Source organism: Macadamia integrifolia, chromosome 6 (assembly GCF_013358625.1).
Source record: "Macadamia integrifolia cultivar HAES 741 chromosome 6, SCU_Mint_v3, whole genome shotgun sequence".
Lineage (NCBI taxonomy): Eukaryota > Viridiplantae > Streptophyta > Magnoliopsida > Proteales > Proteaceae > Macadamia > Macadamia integrifolia.
In genome coordinates this window covers 22928683-22948926 of record NC_056562.1, presented here as the reverse complement: position 1 = coordinate 22948926, position 20244 = coordinate 22928683, and the positions used below count along the sequence as shown (strand labels likewise).

Below are 20244 nucleotides of genomic sequence, written 5' to 3'. Positions count from 1 at the left end.
GATCATGGGTTGTTCTTATTTTTCTCTTATAAAATGATAATGTAGCCTACCAATGCCAACAATCCCAAATTCTTGCTTTTTTTTTTTTTTTTTAACAATGGGTATTCAAGTTGAAGGCCTAACTAGTGACTCCACAACTGCATAGATCAAGTTATACCGGGGTTGACTGAGAATCATTCAATCTTCTCTAAAAACAATGAAGAGCACTAAACACCTCGTGTGAATGATTCAAGATGTGCCTAGTGTGAGTCAAACTTAGGACGTTCGAATTTACGATTCGTACCAATTATTGAATTTATAAGATAAGAAGAGGACTTGAAACTCAAACAAGAACCACCAATTTTTTTATTTCATCCATGTGAAAATGGTACAAAAGAGTAGTAATATCCGATCAGTCTCCAATCATCCTCATCCTCAGAAAATGAAATCCCAAAAAAATAACATTAAAAAAAAAAAAAAGGAAAAGAAAAGAATACACAAATAATTACCTTAATCTACAATAGATTAAGTAAAGTCTCAAAGCAATGAACCCATTGTTCTCTAGCCTAGACAAGGACTGCAACTCCTCCAAACAATGCTAGCAAGGCAAAGCTACTTCCATGTAGAGATGCACCGGAGGCTGGATTCGATCCCACCGGAGCTCCAATAGGCGGCGCAGCCACACTCGGTGAGGGTGCCGTTCCAGTAGTAGTGATAGGAGAAGGTGCAATAGGTGCAGGTGGTGAAGGTGCAAGTCCAGGTGATATTGATGGTACAGACACTGGAGAAGGAGTCAAAGATGGAGGCGGCGAAGAAACTGGTGGAGGAGTCAAGACAGGAGGTGGTGCTGCCACAGTTGTAGGTGGTGTAGCTATTGTTGGTGGAGCTGGTGTGGTTGTAGGGGCAGCAGAAGGTGATTGAGCAATGCATGAGGCCACAAGAGCAAGACACATAGTGAAACCAAGGATGGCATTGTTGAGAGCCATGGCTAGAGCTAGCTACTCAGAAGAATGAGGAGATCAGATACTAGAGAATTGGCTGAGGTGAGGTCAAGGGTCAGGGTTGAGGGTGATGATATATATAGAGAGCCCAAGAGAGGAAATGAGAGAGAGAGAGAGAGGTGAACAAAGGCTTAAGGGCAACACAACATGGGCCAGCCAAGCAAAGGTTGTGGTGGTGATTGACTGGGACAAGAAAAGTCCTTCTTGTCCTTCCATTTTTTAAATGGTAATTAATATGTTTTATGTTGGATCTAAGCTCTCCATCATTCTCAATATGGGCCCTACCAATTATGCCACAAACACGTTGCCAACTAATTAATGATCAAAACCCTCCATTCATGAGTTGGATGGACCGACCATGGCCCCACAGCCCCCAAATCCTGGTTTGAACTTAGGATCCCAATTCCGAATTTTTAAGCTCACTTCTACTTTTGACCTTTTTTACATTGTTTTAGAAAAGTCAGACCAGATTTAGAGCCATTGATGAAACCAAATTTGGTTCGACCGGTTGCTTCTAATTCTGCAATTATTTGTTCGTACAACCAAGAATGTTAGAACAAATATGAAGATGATCAACACAGATTCACACAAGATGATATAGATATAGCGAGATTCACACAATGATGTGGTGTGCTACATCATCGAACAAAGCATAAGATGATTCACTATATAGAAAAAGATGTTAATTACAATAGAGATCTCTCACGAACACCCAATCACGACAAGAAAACTCGCCGAGAAACCTAACACGAAAAACCCCCAAATCTACTCCTCTAAGTCAGGTCACTCCACTGGGTCGTGATCAATTGGATCATGCCGTACAACCCTTTATTATCATCATAGATCTCAAAAAAATCTCATTCAGGTCGCCACCAAAATATATTAAAGCGAATCATTTTTCATAATGGGTCAAGAATTCAAGGCAAACATAACAAAGAAGAATGTTTTCCTCCACCAGATTTAATATGTTTCTCAAAATACCCATCCCCTAGAACACATCGAATCCCGCCACAATTACCATTCACCATGGTTGAAAGAAAACTTGATCTTATAAACAATGTCAAAGATTTCAATTCAAAACCATCTTTACTGATCTCATGAATATTTTCTATTCGGGCCAAACATCCTGGTCCAATTTAGCAGTAGTGAAGTGTAATCTAAAAGAGATTAAATTAGATTTTTTTTTGGGGCGGGGGGTGTGGTTTAATTAAATTAGATCTGTTTGATTGCTAATAATTTTAAGATATGATTTATGTGGAGGTCCACTAGGATAATGATAATTATTAGGAACAAACGGAAATTTGTTAAATTTTTCCCCTTACAACGCTTTGATTCCACATGAAATTTTCCAATCATCTCTCTCTCTCTCTCTCTCTCTCTCTCTCTCTCTAAATTTTCCGAAAGTAGTGAGTCTTTTTCAAGTGTGCCGTTGTGCGTAGAAAGAAAGCATTAAGTTTTAACTTTTAAGTATAGAAAAGTACCAAAGCTTTCTATGCTTACACGTAAATAATCGCACCAACCCTCCGTGACTGGTGATTTCAAATCTTCAGCGATTGGAAAGGAACATGGAAGTTTCCGGAGAGGTGTTAAGACTTTGACACTGGCCCTCCCCATGTGCACTTTAGCAATCAGCCTCAATCTTGGGTCATATTCCCATATCACAGGATTTCTGGAGGTGATTGGCACTAATACATAAATAAAATTATAAAAAAATTATTTGTGTCAATTTGGGACCTGAAGGGGATTGCCGTCTGGTGGAGGATGGAGAAGAGAAAGTGGATGGTAGCCATGGTTCTAAGAATCGGTATTGGATTGCTCATATTAGGTGATTCATCAATTTAGTAAGTCTCCGATCTTGATATTGGGTTAATAATGTATCGGCCGAATGCTATAGATTAGGGATAAAAAAAAATCTAAAACATTTTTTTTGTTAAAAAAATAAGAATATTACTGTCTGATATGAATGATTTGATACTCATCCATTTCGATATCATAATAATTTCGAGGATGATTAATTGATATCCATTCCAATACCTTAAAAGTAAAACTATGGTGGTACCTAGCACCAGAGGAGATAGGAGGCGATCACTTGACCCCCTAGATTTACTCCAAATCCAATGGCCAGCCTGAACAGTGCTCTATGAGCCCTTCCCCTAACACTTGTCAATTGAACAATTATAAACTATAGAATAGAAAGGGGGAGGGCATATTATAATTATGGGACCTTTTCCCTATAATATAAGGTTATATAATGTTCACCCATCATCCTTGGGTTCATAAACCTTTATTGAATTTTTTACCAGGAAAAAAACCTCTATTGAATTTTAGTATGTTCCTTAAATACCTTCCTAATATCTTTTCTCACCCATCTCCCATGCTCACGGTCACATTCACTGGAGGTTTTAAAACTCAAAATTGGGTATATATAGGTTTTTTCAATTTTGATTTTATCTCAATTCTAATTGATTGGGAATGAAATCAGTTAGACTCGACCTAACTTGATATAACTTGATCAGATCCCGATTTTAAAAAATGGAAGGTTAATTGGAATAGATTTCAAGTTGAGTTGTCCCAATCATACAGATAATCCAAATTTTAAAATATTATTCAAAGTTATATTATTTTCTAGGGAAAAGGAATCATGCGCCGCTCTTGTGTGGATTCTAATATACGTCTCTTACATATTAAATAGTAAGGCTCGCGCTGTCTCTCTTATTCAGACCATTTAAGCTCCATATGAACCTTATATAGATGATGATTCTATTCTCCACACCTTCATGTAAATTCCTTCCTACACAAGCATCATGGGAAACCCTCCTACCTTTTTTTTTTTTTTTTTTTTGGTGAGATAGTTGCAGGATGGAATCCTACTATGTGAGGAATAGGAGTTCTCAAACTCAAAATCTCCTAAAGGTTAGGCTCTATTACACTAGCCTTATAGCTTCTGTAGCAGTTGTCCTCTTTATTTCAATTTTGGGAGAGTTTCCCATGATGCCCAAATATTAATTCATGAGCATGGAAACCCTTTTATGAATCATAAAATAATTGGGTTTTTGAGGTGAGAGCTGGTATGACATAAGGGTGTCAATTTAGTATCAATATTGAATACTGTTACGTAAATTGTATGAAATTTTTGGACCAAAATAATTCTGTATGATTTCGGCACAACAAAATGTTATTTTTTTTGGTATGGTATGGTATGGTATCGTTATTTAAGACAAAACCGTTTAGTATGTACCAAACCATATCGAATTATCAAAAATCAAAACTATGCTGATTGCGAACCAAATTGCCAACTATATATACACAAAAAGGCAAAAATGTAAAAGTGTGTCGATTAGAAACCATCCCAAAATCGTATTCATACCGAATAAGACACAACATTTATATCAAATAAAAACCATACCACATTAATTCTATATCGATACTGAAATATAGGAACTTTTTCGATTATGTCGCAGTTCCATATCTAGTCTTAGGGCCCGTTTGATAACGTTTCAAGAAACGCGTCGTTTCTATGTCAAGAAACGACAGAAACGGAACAAAAAGCTTTTGACAAACTCATTCCGTTTCTCCTGTTTTCATAAACAGAAATCAAAATTTATGGTCATTTCTGTTCCTAGAAACGGACATGACAAAATACTTGTTTCGTCGTTTCTAGAAACAAGTGAATGCAAGGAAATAAGAGTTGTGCTTGATAAAAATGGCTGCAAACTCTATCCATCAGAACAATAACAACAACAGTCTTCAAGCTCTTAGCAACTTCTCTCGTTTCATGCAATCTGCCTCCTCCAATTTCTTCTCTTTTTTAAATTTCAACCTCAGCAGCAATTGGACGACCTCACCACCGTCTAGTCCTCTATCTATTACATAGTCTTCTTCTTCTTCTTCGTCAGCCATTTGTTTGCCTTTCCCATTTTCCGATGCCCCACGGTCACCAATTCCTTCTCTGTCGAATATGACCACTGCCTCCTCCTACCAAAATGGTTCCCTTTCATCTTCATCGGCATCGGCAATTGAGGGAGTGTCCCAGGCATTGGGGTTCCCTTCAACAGTTAGGGTTTCAAGTCTCAATTCAAGCCTAAAGGGAGGTGGACCTGCTTTCGTGGGTTAGGTCTTCAGCATGTGTGACCTTTCTGGTACTAGTCTCATGGTTGTCTCAACTCGCCTAGAAGTTCCCTTCCTTTCCAAAAGTTCAGCATTTGTCGATATCTTTCTTTCTTCTATTCTATAATTCCAGTTTATATATGCAAATGTTTCACTAAATCCACTGTAACTGATGTTAATGAAACAATATTTGTTACTTTTGTTTCATTGATGTTGCAGTATCTTATAACTACAGTAGGGCTTCAATTTGGATTTTACAAACCAGGGGGTGAAAGAGTAGGATCAAGGTAATGACAAACAGGGGTTTTTTAAACATGGATCCAGTAAACATGGAACACGGAGGAAGAAGAGATCGAGGATGGAGATCGGAAATGGAAATGGGGTCTGGAGGGGTTGGTTTCCTATTTGCAGAAAAAGAGAGAGAAACGTTTTAAGAAAAGGTTTATCAAACACTCAAAATTCCATTTCTGTTATCAAAAATAAAAATTTATGTTTCTACTGTTTCTGGAAACAGAAACGATAGAAACATCACCAAACGGTGCCTTAGGGCCCGTTTGATAACGTTTCAAGAAACGAGTTTCTGCCGTTCTGTTTCCAGAAACAGCAGAAACGGAGTAAAAAGCGTTTGATAAAACTGTTCCGTTTCACTTATTTTCAGAAATAAAAATAGAAATTTTTACTTATTCATGGTTCAAGAAACGACTTAGGCGAAACAAGTTGAACTTGTTTCGCCGTTTCTAGAAACGACTTGTGGCCATTCTTTCATTGGTTACTATCGACTTCTAAAAACATGACTTATCAAACACCTTCAATTCCGTTTCTGTTTCTAGAAACGGAAATTTATTTTTCTATCGTTTCTTGAAACAAAAACGACAGAAACGTTATCAAACGGGCCCTTAGTCTTTTACATCAAATACCATGCTAATTGGCACCCTTGGTAGGACCCATCTTCATATGTCTTTTTCACTTTTACTTTTAAAATGTGGAAAAGCTGGAATAAAGTAGGATTAAGGGCATAGACAGGAGAAGAGGAAATAATGACACCTGGCCCATCTCATATCCGCGCATTGCAAAGTTAAGGTAAAAAGTTTTTAAAAAATGAATTTTTAAATCTTCCAATTCAAATATGGTTAGTACATCTGGTGGATAGGATCCCTTCAAAAGAGGCGCACTGGTTGCAGACTCTACTTGAAGAGCAATAGTCAAGTTTGTAGCCAAGAGTGTGGACAGTCTAACTATTGACTCTTATCACATGTCTCCTCTCCTCTCCCACATTTCCCCTCTGATCGTGTGCATGAATAAAATCCCCTTGGATAGTTCTATAGTCAAAAAAAAAAAAAAATTAAGATAGATTGATAAGGTGGTATGATCGGATCCTCTTTATTGTACTACATGCCTTATAGTGAATATCTAATGATTGGGAGCACCTTGGCCTGTATTTTAGCACCGTATGATGCATATTTGAGAGCTCTCAACCTTTTAAATCTATGTTACATAACGTGTAGTGCTACAGCGGACCCGAACCCCACCCATCTAAGGTCCTCGTGACCTATCAAATTGTTATAATTAGAAAACAAAAACAAAAACAAAAACAAAACCAAAAAAAAAAAAAAAGGCAGACCGTTTTTTTTTTTTAATCACAATCTATCTAACAAAATCAATTGATGCCCTAGTCTGTACGGTTTACATGTGGACCGCTTTGTGGTCCAACTATTTAGGCTTTTTACGGGTAATTGACGGGACGGGCTACCATTCGGTTGGCGAGTAGCGGAAACGGTGCTTACGGCGCACGTTAATATAATCCAATATTTGGGGGTTGGAGAGTAAGACTTCTTGAGGCTTTGGTTGACATATGATGGTCAAAGTCGAGATAAGAAGTTGCGGTATCAATTTGTAGGTATAGAGACCCATCCGACTTTGACTTTAACCACTAAAGAACGACCAAGTAGAAGGGGGAGGGAAAGTAGTGCCTTGAAACACAATTTATCGTTCCTCTTGGACTAAATATTTTGATTTCGGTGTAAATGATTTGATTCATAATACAATATTTTTAAGGTCAAAACAAAATTGAATCGAGAGTCTCAATTTAAATGATTTGATTTCAATTTTAAAATGTTTTAAAATTTAATAATCATTATGCATAATTTATTCAGACATTAATATTCTATCTTATCTTTCTTAATTAATAAATTTTTTTTATTTTCATAAAAAAAAAAGAGCTTACCACCAACCTAGGGGTGTCAACAGATCGATCCAACTCGGTTTTGAGTTGGTTTCAATGTGGGAATGTTGAAATCCAAATCAAACCAATAAGGAACTTTTGTTTTCGACTTTGGTGCAGTTTGGTTTTGGTTTGTCTTATGTTTCCTATATCGGTTTGTAATAAGGTTTGTTTCGATTTTTTGTCTGATTTGAATTCCATACAAATGTATACAAAACTATGCAAAATTTGGTTCTTTTAATGAATTTTGGACTATTTTCGGTTTCTTACTGGTTTGGCTTTGGTTTCGATCCAGGTTTTGAGCCGGTTTCGATTTGGGTTCATTTGACTTCCGATTCAGTTTGGTTTTGGGGCTATAATACTCCAAATTGAAACGGAACCAATAAGGCTTTGGTTTGATTTGATCCAAACTGTTATCAGTTCAACCTGACCGATTTACCAGTTCAGTTTAGGGTTTGTCACCCCCTACACCAACCAGTAACACATCCTTGAAGCTCGGTATTATAAGAGGCACTTGCTTATCCATCATTTAATTTAGTATATATATATATATAGATATATTAAAAAATGTTTACCATATATTCAAATGGTTTAGTTTGATTTGTTTTAAACCGTTTAACTCACTTTTGAAACAAAAAATAAATCATTTATTAAATAGTTTTATGGTTTTAATGCAATGACTCAATTCAATTTCAATAAATAGTTTTAATTTGATTTTGACAGCCTTACTCTTGAGTGTCTACATTATATTGGCATTATATTGACAAGGCATCACAAGCAATTGTCTTCTATAGATAATCTAGGTACTCATCACATGGCTCCAAATTATAAAATCCCCCCACATCATAATATTCTCATAATTAAAGTCCTATTGGATCATATTTAATAACTTCATCCGAACACCTACTTAAAATATATCTAACATCTACCAACTTCAAAATATGTGCATAATTCCAAAGTAACCCCTATAAAGCACACATTTTAGAACGTGCTCCCATAGATATAATGCAAGTGAAGGGTATCTTATAATGTAAGGAAGGATATTTTAGAAAAGTAGTTAGGGTTTCCAACCACAGAATTAAATATCAATAATTAATAATGATTCATGGCCTCCATGAATTGAGCTATACATTGCCACCATTTTCTCCAGTCTTTTGATCCAGTAGTTCTAATTTGAGTTTCCCATTTTTTTTTTTTTTTTTTTTCTTTAGCATTAATATGAACATTTTTCTTTTCAGTATTTTCAGATATTGATTCAGACCGGCCGGTTCAGTTCTACCCAAAAAAATATCAGACTAATCGGTGCAATCTTGCCTTTTCATATATTATAAAAATTATTGGTTTTTATCGATTTTTTTTTTTTAATCATTTAGATCAGTATTATCAGTTGATCCTGTCGATTTCCATTTTCACCTATTATTAAAAACCAAAACTAATATCAAATCGATAAATGGTTTAGTCTGGTCCGATTGAACTTTTTCAATCTATTTTGACACCCCATAATTTAATAGCTTTCCAAATAAATGAAGATGAGAGAGAGATCATGACATAATGCATGTGGCTTTTGTTGTGATATTATGCTAGTGCCTCTTTATGTCTATTTTTCTCCTCCCTCCTATTATAGGAGAAAAGAGATAAATACAGGAAGGCATGAATGTAGTTACGCAGCTATGCAAGGAATTCACATTATGAATGTCAACAACTTTCAGTTTATTGTAGTTGTTACTAATTGTTAATGGATTAATGGATGAACTTTCACTACATGGATCGATTAAGAGAAACTTCTCTAACTGAATCTAAATCCTGCACATGGCTTAGTTGGACTGCCAAATTTGTATGGCCCAGTGAGGGCATACGACCTGGTCTCTTACTCATTGAGTCATGCAGTTGATAGTTCTTAACCTTGAAAATTTATTTATTAAATTGTAAATTTGATAATTGATTTACACAACTAAATTTGACATGTGACCAATCTAATGACTCTTTAATCTATCCAATGGTTGAAGTGACTTTATCAACCCTCTCAGGTGTCTTGACTAGCTGATATGTTTGTAAAAGAAACGTAAGATGAATGATATGCAACCCTAATATTTACCACTTGGAATCAAGGTTCTGAAACTCAAGAACGGTCGCAAGAATGGTCAAGGCCGAAATCATTTTGATATTGTTTCGGAATGGACTGGATTGGTCCTTAACGGAAGATTTACCCTTACTTTTTTGTTAAATCAGTTTGTTGATAATTTTACCCTTGGACTATACATGTGGAACAAAATCTGAAAGGTCAAGAGCAAGGATCGGTCAGGGTCAATACTGTTCAGATCCAGCCAATACTAGCCATTCCTTTCCATTTTTTAGAACCATACTTCAATAATAGAGAATGTCGAAGTAAACCCAAATTTTGTAGACTAGTAGAGCTTAAAGTGTCATTTATTCATATGTCAAGTTTCAGTTAAAAAGGAGTTTGGTAACCTCTATGGTCAAATAGAATATGAAAAATTAACAAGTCAAGTTTTAAAAAAATGGATGAAAATAATAGTTCGACCCATGGTCCATGCAAACGATATTATATCTATCCAATGGTTGAAATTACTAAAACAACACTCCATATGACATAAATTACATGGCCTATCATTCTAAATATTGTACAACTCCGATAAGTGACTTTCTGGAGAATTAGATTCAGTTTTTTGTGTGTCAATACTCAGTATATGACTCCATTTTTTATTTATTTTTTTAGAAGTTGAGAAAGAGATTAAAAATAGAGAAAAAGTTCTTTGAGCAAACACCATAGGTAGATCAGCACTCCGTATCTCTGTCCTCTCTTCTTGACACTTTCACTCCACTCTACCTGTGTATGAAAACATCATGCCCTTCTCGTGTACCTTAACCCGCTTACTTGCTCAAAAAACCATTCCCTTAAAAATTATCAAGCTTTCTCCCATCATTGGCTAGTCATCGCAAGCCTCTTTTTTCTTTTTCTTTTTTTGTTAAACACATTTTGTCAAGTCTAAATAGAGTGCAAGAAAGAAGTATTACAAGATTCTAAAAAACCAAAACTAAATACAACAGAGGGAGACTGTGATTCCCAAAAACACTGCAAATTCACATTTTCATTTGTTACTTGCAAATTTTCTGATGCTAAGGCACTAGAATATAGATGGAGGCTACGCTTGTATAAACAACCCACCCACCCGCAAATTTAGATCCGCTCCCCACATGGGTATGGATCTCACACCCTTTAACCCACCTTTGGCACACGAAACCTACACCCCATGGAGGGTGGAGATCTGTCCCTATCTAATCCCACAGGGGAGCTGATCCAGACAGCCCCCTTCCCCCTACCAAAAAATAATAATAATAATAATAATAATAATAATAATAATTTGGCTGCCTGTTTAACCAATTAGCCCATTCAAAATCTCACTTCGCAAACCAATAAATTTGGACATACTCATGCCTAGTTTAAGTATTCGGGTGGGCCAGGATAGCCAGATCCAACGCTACTGACGAGACATGGTGGAAGGTAGGCCCTGTCGTTGTCTGCTCTCACACCGTTGCCAGTTGCCAAAAACAAATTAGGTTAGTGACATGGGCGCATCAAACTTCACTTTGAACCAAAATGAGCCAGGCCAGGCAAAGTTCAGGCTCCATTTGGTTCAAAATTTATTGTTCTTTCAACCAAGGCCCAGCCAGCCAACTTAAGACTATGTTTGGTTGCCAAGAAATGGAATAAAAAAAAAAAGGTGACTTTAAGGAGAGAAATAAACATATAAATCAATCAATGCATCTGATGAAAAAAAAATCATGATTGATTCTGTGTCTATCTCAAGCCCCAAATTCGGTTTTTTTTTTTTCTTTTTTTTCTTTTCTACCGAAAAATAAATAAATTTTTGTTCTATTCTTTTATTTTCATTTCATTTCATGACAACCAAACATAGCCTAAGTTTGAAAGTGAAAATGAAATGAAAAAAGTAAAAGAAAACCAAAATGGAAAAAGCTTCCCACAACATCAGTGTACTACATCCTCTCACATGGAACTTTTTTTGTTTTTTGTTTTTTGTTTTTTTCCCTACCCCCAACCATGTGGGCCCCATATGAATTATACCTACCCCATACCACCATTTGTGTGGCATTAAAGATCCTCCCACACTAGTGCAATGGGGATCCCCACCCCCACGTCCCCCCAACCCCACACCCCCCCCCCACCCCCCAAAAAAAAAGATCTAAAAAGAAGCCTTTTCATAAAATGGTGTACCGCTGGAAAAGAGTGTTTAATTTTGCTGATTTTACTTCTCACTCTATTCACTTCCCAGAGGAATTGCATGTGGCTCACTAAACCTACCAATAACAATGACAAGCAATAATAGATGCAAGGAGAGCTGTGTCATTCATGATACAACTGGGTGATGATAATGAACTCAAGTTGTAAGCTCATCCAAAAAACTCTGCAGATTGAAAAATGTATGTATATAATACAATAAGAGATATAACCGGGCCCAATGTGAAATGACAGTAAGAGATACGACCAGGTCAATTCGAAATGATCTATATACATTATTTCATACATATGTTTCACACTTCTTTTGCACACAGTCCCTGAGTCCCAAAATGTAAGAGTTCGAGTGGCTTCGTACCAGATTGTCATCTTTGGTCCCTCAGGAGAGGCTGAGAAGTAGAACCTGCAAACAGAGAGCAAGAGAAGAAAAGCAAGGATATGATCAGTAAAACCTAAATTCACTTGATCAAAGGACAAGGGAAGATATTGTCAAAATTAGAGCAGCTATGTTCCCCATCATCATTGACAACTAAAATAAGAAAATTAGAAATAATGAAATTTAACTTAAAAGAAAAAGAATTCAAAATACAGCTCAGGAGCCTGCATCTGGTAGCTTAAAATACAAAGAGCTCTTTACTCGCCAATGACCAAAGGAATCTCACCAAGTTTTGAGATCCTAGGGTCTGATTAAAGGCTCTTTTCTATGATTATGATCATCTCATTGATGCACATGTATCTCCTACTCAAGAAGCAGTCCATTCATGGAGATAATAACTGATCCCGACTTCACTACACATATCAAAGATTTAAGAGACAACACCCCAACATCAAAAGGGAACCAATTATATCCTTTCTTTCCCCCCCCCCCTTTTTTTATTGTTTCTTTAAAAATAACAGGATTTTACCAAGGGTTTGCATAATACCTTCAATTCCTTGTTGCCGTGGAACATCAGAATGAGCCTTGTATTTGCCAGTTTTTTCTTGAAGTTCTGCTATGACCAATCGTGAAAGAAGAAGACCAGCAACAAGAGCCCCAATAATAAGCATTAAGAAAACCGCATCCCATCCCTTTTTTGAAATAAAACCAGTAAGAAGAGGCCCAAATGCAGCACCAACCGAACCAGTGCCATCAATAATGGCAGTTACGGTTGCTAGTGCTCGAGCATCCCCCCTCAGAGAGCTATGGGTGCCAAGATCGGCGGAAACTGCAGTTGTGATTAATGCATAGGGCCCATTCACAAATAAACCGGAAATCATCATCAATGCAATGTTTATGGACTCAGAAGTACTTCCATATAAGCGGTATAGGAGCATTGAAGGAATTGCAGCATACATGAAGCTAGCTGCCGTAATGGCCCGGGCATTAAGTCTATCAGACATGTAACCAGCAAGGACTCCACCAACTATTCCCCCAACATCAAAAAGAGTAGAAAGGTTTCCAGCAGACTTGACTGACACATACTGCCCTCCAATTTCTGCAAACATGACAATGGGGTATCAGCATAAAAACAACAACCAAAGGAAAAAAAAATAACCCCAAAGGAAATTCAGAAGAAAGAAGTGTATATAATAGCTCACAGAAAGCTATACATGTGCAGGACAAAGTATGGCTTTCAAACTGATCTTGGAAGGTTCAGCCCATAACAACAACAACTTAGCCTCATCCCAACTAAATGGAGTCGGCTACATGGATCCTTGCCCTCCCATCAACTCTATTCAATTCCTTACTTTATACAAGGCCTAAGCTATGCATGTCTTTCCTCACCACTTCTCTTAAGGTCATTTTAGGTCTGCCTCTAGCTCTTCTAGAACCTTTAATCTGAATCAAATAACTCCTCTGCACTAGAGCATCCAAAGGCATCCACTGAGCATGGACATGCCACTTCAGACGACTTTCTCGCAACTCATCATGTATCTAAGCAACTCCCAAACCAGCTCTAATATGATCATGTCTTACTTTATCCTTCCAAGTTTTACCACTCATCCATCTCAACATCCTCATATCCGCTACACTGAGTTTATCTACATGATGCTTCTTAACTACACAACATTCTGCAATATACATCATAGCCGGTCATATGGCTGTCCTATAAAATTCTCTTTTAAGTTTTAAAGGAATACGTCAATCAGACAACACTTTGAACGCACCTCTTGTAGTTTCTATTAAGTTTACAATCTCTTAATCGATTCCTATAGTCCATATTCGCACAATCATTCAATCTTTACCTAATGACTCAATACCACAATTTAGTTTCACTTTGTTGATCAAAGTTGAAACAGCTTAATGGTCTTCCAGTCAACCTACCTTAATTCACTGGTATTCCTCAATTTCCTCCACCTTAACCCCATCCTCAAATACTTCCATGAAATAGCACCTCTAATCTAAGCCAAAATCAAGCATACCATTGATCAAAGGATTTCTATATCCTAGACCCTGCTTCTTACCAGAAGAAATAAAAAGCCCATTGTTGTAGCATATCACCCCCCCCCCAAAAAAAAAAAAACAAACACACACACAAAAGTTATGGGATGCTAAAGCCGTTGCAGCTGGCCAATTTCCACAAGAACTATTAAAATATAAACATGTAGGTCACCACAAAAAATTGGAGACAGGGAACCCATAAGCACGGTTCAGTCTGGCAATTAAAATACCAGACTAGGACTGTAATGGAAGTGAACAGACATCCTCTCACATCAAATATTGAAACTTCTGATCCTAATTGGTGAGAAATGGGACAGGATATAGACAACAACATTAACATTGAATAATTACAATAAAATTCCCCCAAAAACGAAAAGATAAAGAAAAAGTTTAATAAACATTATTCAGTGAAATCTTTCAAATCAGTATGGAACCAAAGATAAACCAGCGCAGCGGGTTCAAGAGGAGAAGAAAGAATTCAACTATCTGGCTTAAGATAGAAAGAACTGAGAGGCTTCAGAGGGTCAGTTTCAGGTCTTGTCAAGTCCCATTCGGCATGAGATAGATGGTTTCAGACCCAGCCACTAACACCAAGGACATGATCATATATCTAGACTTGTAAGGTTGAATAAAAACAAAAATTTAGGCTGCGTTTGGTTGCAAGGGAGATGGGAAGGGAAAGGAAGTGAAGCGATTTTTTTTTACCTTTTGAGTCGTTTGGTTGCAACAGAAGTGAAGTGAAATTAATTTACCATAGCTGTTTGTTTGCATGTAAAATTGATGTAAAATAGGTGTAAAAATTTTAAAAACTAATAATCCAACCAAACTCCTCAAAAGAGATGGAGGGAGAGTACTTTTCAATCCAGAACCCACCCAGCTCCTCAAAATTTATATTGGTTATGTGAATCAGGTCATTCAAGGTCTATACCAAATCAAACCAAATGTCATCAGATACTATGTTCTATCACTAACCAAAATAAACCATTTCATTCTATATATCAAATGAATGCAGCATAAATAAATATTTAAAATAATATAAAAGATGATCACAAAGAAAACAGTAATAGATCACAAGTGATAACGACTGAAAGGCCCATTCCAAAAGTCTTTTGGTCAAAACAAACCCAACAGGTCAGTAATGCTCCTCTGGCTCAAACCCAAAGTCTTTTGGTCAAAACAAACCCAATTGAGTCGCGTGAGAGAGAGAGAGAGAGAGAGAGAGAGAGAGAGAGAGATTGTTGAGAGTCATGAGCGGGGGTGAGAGTCGCGAGAGTGGGAGAGATCATGAGAGTAGGGGTTTTTTTTTTTCTTCTTATTTTGGTGGGGAAATAAAAAGGGAAATTTTAATGGTTAAGTGAATTTTTTTTTCACATGTAAAATATATTTTCTTTGCAATCAAACATCTAAATTTATTTTTTCTGGGAAAAAAATGCCACTTTACATAAAAAATTTGCATTTCCCTTGCAACCAAACAAAGCCTTAAGGCCACATTTTTCTTGTTTTATGAAGCCAAAAATATTACTTCCAAATATCCAAACACATAACAATGAATAAAATAGTTGACACTACTATAAACCAGAAATTTCATATTTCTTTTAACATTGACAGTTCATATTTTCACGTAGACATATATTTATTTCCATCCAACAACGGGCCTAACTGACATCCTTCAGAATGAGCACAAGGCATGCATGCAGCTATGAAAAAAAATGCATCCACTAAACAGGGTCACGTCAATCTGGTAATCATGTAATGGGTATCATTGACACCTCTAACTAAATTTGTTCAATGTAATAACAAAAATTAAAAACCTTTTTTCTATAGGTGAAAAGTGAGATATTCTTGATGAGAGTATAAAAGATTGAGGTATTAACAACTTGCCTCATTCAAATTCTTTTAAAAAATAAATAAACAGATTAGAGGTGATGAATTGTCCCTTTGCCATGGCAAAGAACAATGAAATTGTAAAAAAGCAGATGATTTATCAAGTGCACTATACATTAGCTCTGTGTCAAGCATTCTAGGCTGGTTATTTCTTTCCTATATGGTTTTTATGAAAATTACAGCTCCCCTGTATTTTAACTATTTTAATGCCTTCTACTTAGGAAATAGAGAAATTACTTTTATCTTCTTAGAAGCGTACTCTCACTTCATGATTTTGAGGAAGAGGATGTACCAAACAAACAGAGGTCACTGACAACAGGCTTTAGCCAATGTCCTGCTCTTAGACTCTAGTTTATGCCATTTACCAATACAAAGAGCTGTACCATTAGACATGCTAAAATAATTAAAAATTACAGAAATCTTCAATTCCAGGAGAGAAAAGCATACCCGTCTGACTCAGATAGAAAGGTAACCAATATAGGAATGTGTATGCCACAAGCTTTGAGAAGAAAAGACACATTGCAAATGGTATCACTCCTGGTATGAACAAAGCTTCAACAAGCCCAATGGCATTTCCTCTAATCATTGATCCACTTCGACTGAGACCACTTGTTTCAGCTTCCACCACATGTCCTTTTGGCATCTGGGCTTCCTCATCTTTACACCCTGTCTCTACCTTATTATGTGAATCCAACCCATAATTGGAAGGAAAGCCTACATCCTCAGGGTAAGCAGCCAGGAACAAGTAAACCATTATCCCTCCCAAAAAGATCAATGCACCAGGAAGAATAAATGACCATCCCCAGCCATACTGCAGGACACTAGCAGCAAGTAAGGACCCACAAATATTCCCAACAGATGTATGAGCATTCCAGATACCCATTATCAAACCCCTCTTTCTCTTCCCAAACCAATTACCGACAACAGCAACAACAGAAGGCCACCCAGTGGCCTGAAACAATCCAGCAATCATCTGCATTACCAGATAAAACCAGAACACATGGATACCCCAAAAGTAACCCATACCAAAAAGCCCAACAAAGATTCCACTCCCAATCATTCCAATAGTCAAGAACAGACGTAAGTCAAGTGTATCTCCAAGATGCCCCGCTACATACATCCCCAGAGAGTAACAAGCGAGAAATGCAACATCAATTTCACCCAATTTCACAGTCCCATCCTCTCCATTAAAGGGAACCCATCCGGAGCCTTTACCAGTCAACCCTTCCTCCTTAACGAAAACCTCACCAAAAGGCCAAGGATTAGAATGGCCAACCTTGCTAGGCTCTGGATCCAAAACACTCTTAACAATGCTGGTAGGTTTTCTAGAAGCATGGTAGCAAGCATATGCTATAAAAGTAAGAAGAAGAACAACGTATCTGTATGTATTAAGGCTCCATTCCTTGCCTGTAAGTCTTCTAATAATCAAAATTCCAGGTGGGGGACTCCGCATTGTATCCATCTTAATAATTAAAACCCCTAAGTTAGGTCAGATTCTATTGCTCACCAGATATCCACAAGCAACGAATTGGAAAGACCCAGTCTTGCAGACTATCTTACCAAACAAAAATTGTTCAAAGAGCTATTATCCACACACCAGGCCATACCAATGACCCCTTACAGCTTTGTCCTTTCAAGAACAAAATCAAAACCAAACCCTCTTCGTAATAACCTGTACATAATTAACCATTCAAAACTGAACAAACTCCAAAAGCTACAAAAAAAATCAGCTTAGAAGCCTCTAACCAAACTCCTAGACGGGCAATGATGACAGCCAATAAGAGCAACACCATATATCCGACCATCAAAATCGAAATCTTATCTGTTTCAGCAAAATAAAAAAAAATTGTTCATTTTAATCAAAATGAGCAAATATGAAAGAAATGAGCTTAGAAATTATCAAATTGATCCAGCCCAACTATCCAAGAGCATGATAGGGAGGGAGAGGAGGCGTACCGAATTCCACGATCTTCGTATTCAGCCAACTTCATTCGCAGAAACGAAGATCTTCAAGGACCCAAACTGATCGAATTAAAACGAAATTCTATTATGTTAAATTGAAATGACTTGAAGGTTTTCTGTGTGTATAAGCTAGAGAGAGAGAGAGAGAGGTTATTGGAAGAAGAAGCGTTTAGACTTTGTTTAGACTTTAGACCTTAGAGGATGAGCGAGGATGGCGGAAGTCATGAAGTCAGAATGAGCCTTCTTAATGGGAATATACCAATACAGAGAATATCTCCATAGAGAGAGAGAGAGAGAGAGAGAGAGAGAGAGAGAGAAGGGTTCTCTCTGTCTCTGAGGAAAAGCAGGCCTGACGTGGCTGCTGCGCTGCAGTTTTGAAGCTTCCATTAAAAGAGGGAAGAAGAGGTGTAGTTTGCGTACTTGAGGACGTCACGTAATCGAATCACTCTCATGCTTCACGCCTTATAAATCTTTACAAAAAACGAGTATGCTTTCATCGATCGAGCTGACGTGGCCACCTCCTGTTTTTGTATTATTTAGGTGTGTTTACAACATATAATTATTTTTTGAAAACGTTCTTATGCGTGATTGCAGTAGTGCAATGAGCATCGGATGGTCGAGACGATCTTAAACTATATGTTCAGATACTCTCGATCATCGGATGTTCACCGCACTGCTGCACTCACTACATACAATAACAACTCCTTATTTTTTTCATTTTATTATTAGAAAAGACATTTTATATTTTATATTTTATATTTTATATTTTATATTTGGGAGCATAACTGCCACACCTCCACAAGACCCAATTCAAGCTTTTCATTTGGTTTAAGCCATAGGGTAGCGAGGTCGTTTTATAACGAGGAGGAGAGACGGACACAAAGGGAGTAGTTGGGTAATTTCAAACACAATCGTGTCTAAACGTTCTCTATTTTAGATGTGAAAGGATCTTTCTACCTAAAACATTTATTAGGGCAAGAGAATCCTATTCGCTTGCACAACCACTGTGCCAACTAGTATACAATGCAATGAGAGGCCATGCATAGGCATTTAGGCAAGGGGCAGTGTTGTCTTTTTGCATCTACCTATTTTTAGATGTAGACCCATGCAAATGTTTAGCATTGTTTTCTCCAATTTATTGTTATTATCAGAGAGAAGATTCTTCCTCCAATTAATTATTATTTTTTTTTTCTTTTTTTATTTTTTTATTTTTTATTTTTTTTTTTTGAGAGGGAGAGATGATGCATATTGACTCCAAAACCTCCATCTCCAACCTTTGAGGTGGAAAATCCTTAGCATTGTTTTCTCTTCTGTTTTTTTGTAGCTCATAGCATTGTCATTGGTGGATCAAGATCTTCCTCAATTCTCTGATAGTGCAATGCGATTCAACACGTGTCCCTGGCAATGTGGACACTCATGATATACAAAGAGAGGGAGGAAACATGGATCAGTAGATGCTTTTTGGTGGATCTCATCTAACCTAACCCGATCGATATGGTTGGATCTAATTCCACCATCCCGGCCCTTCGCCCATTTCAATTTGAAATCGTTTTAAAGACCTAGGTTGCAGCTCTGCCCCTCACCTCTCCCCAGTGAAGTCCTCGAAGATGTAAACGCTAACATCCAAAGAAGAGTCATTGGTCACTAAAGGTGGAATTAGATTCAACCATATGAATCGGGTTGCATTAGATGAGATCCACCAAAAAGCAACTACAAATCTATATATCCTCTCTTTCTATCATGACCGTTTACATCGCTAGGGACACATGTCAAACGCTGAATGTTGAATTACATTGCACTGCACTATTAAAGAATTAGAGATGATCTGGATCCATCTTTGAAAAAAATTAATATGACATTATTGAATATTTATTGTTAATAGTGATATATGTAAATGCTAATTACTAATGTATGATTGCGCATGTAAATCTCAATATAGAAAAGGATCCCTGACATAAATGCATATGATGCATTTAATCACCACATCTCCTTTAGCTCAAAGTGTTCAAGTAGGACCAAATCAAAGTATAAATATAAGGGTATGCAACAAAAGCCAAAAGCAAAAAATGGTACTGGGATAATTGTAAATATTGATTGCTAATATGGCCGGGCATGTAAATCCCACTAAAAAGAAGATCCTCGCACAAAGGCCTCCACTATGATCTTGCACGGCATAATTTTGCCGTATCCAAAGAGTCCCTTCTCCAAGTTTCTTCTTTAGAGAAAGAGAAAGTATGAAATATAAAATAAAACGGAAAGAAAGAAAGCTATCCCATAGTGGATTTGCACGTCGTTCGTGAGTAGATTTTTAATTTTACAAGCCTAATAATGTAAAATTTCGATTCATTGCCCGTTTGTTCACCACTCACCCCTCCGAACACCCCCCCCCCCC

The 20244-nt window shown here is 37.0% G+C and overlaps 2 protein-coding genes across 4 annotated transcripts; both read right to left on the bottom strand.

The window, feature by feature from the left end:
- Positions 1 to 545: 545 nt before the first annotated feature.
- LOC122082136 (classical arabinogalactan protein 9-like) lies at positions 546 to 965 on the bottom strand. Its single transcript, XM_042649620.1, has one exon. The coding sequence runs from the start codon at positions 963 to 965 to the stop codon at positions 546 to 548; it is 420 nt and encodes a 139-aa protein (XP_042505554.1).
- A 10766-nt stretch (positions 966 to 11731) lies between these two features.
- On the bottom strand, positions 11732 to 18220 carry LOC122080878 (putative glycerol-3-phosphate transporter 4). 3 transcript variants are annotated; one of them, XM_042647753.1, is made up of 6 exons: positions 18046 to 18220; positions 17847 to 17897; positions 17637 to 17712; positions 16338 to 17562; positions 12508 to 13059; positions 11732 to 11987 (listed from the first exon to the last, which is right to left on the bottom strand). In XM_042647753.1, exons 4-6 carry the CDS (start codon positions 17350 to 17352, stop codon positions 11950 to 11952), a joined length of 1605 nt encoding a protein of 534 aa, XP_042503687.1. In that variant the 5' UTR covers positions 17353 to 17562; positions 17637 to 17712; positions 17847 to 17897; positions 18046 to 18220; the 3' UTR covers positions 11732 to 11949. The 3 variants fall into 3 exon arrangements, with proteins under 3 accessions (XP_042503687.1, XP_042503686.1, XP_042503688.1); XM_042647752.1 differs by having other exon boundaries at positions 16338 to 17712; XM_042647754.1 differs by lacking the exon at positions 18046 to 18220 and having other exon boundaries at positions 17847 to 18030.
- Between the last annotated feature and the right edge of the window lie 2024 nt (positions 18221 to 20244).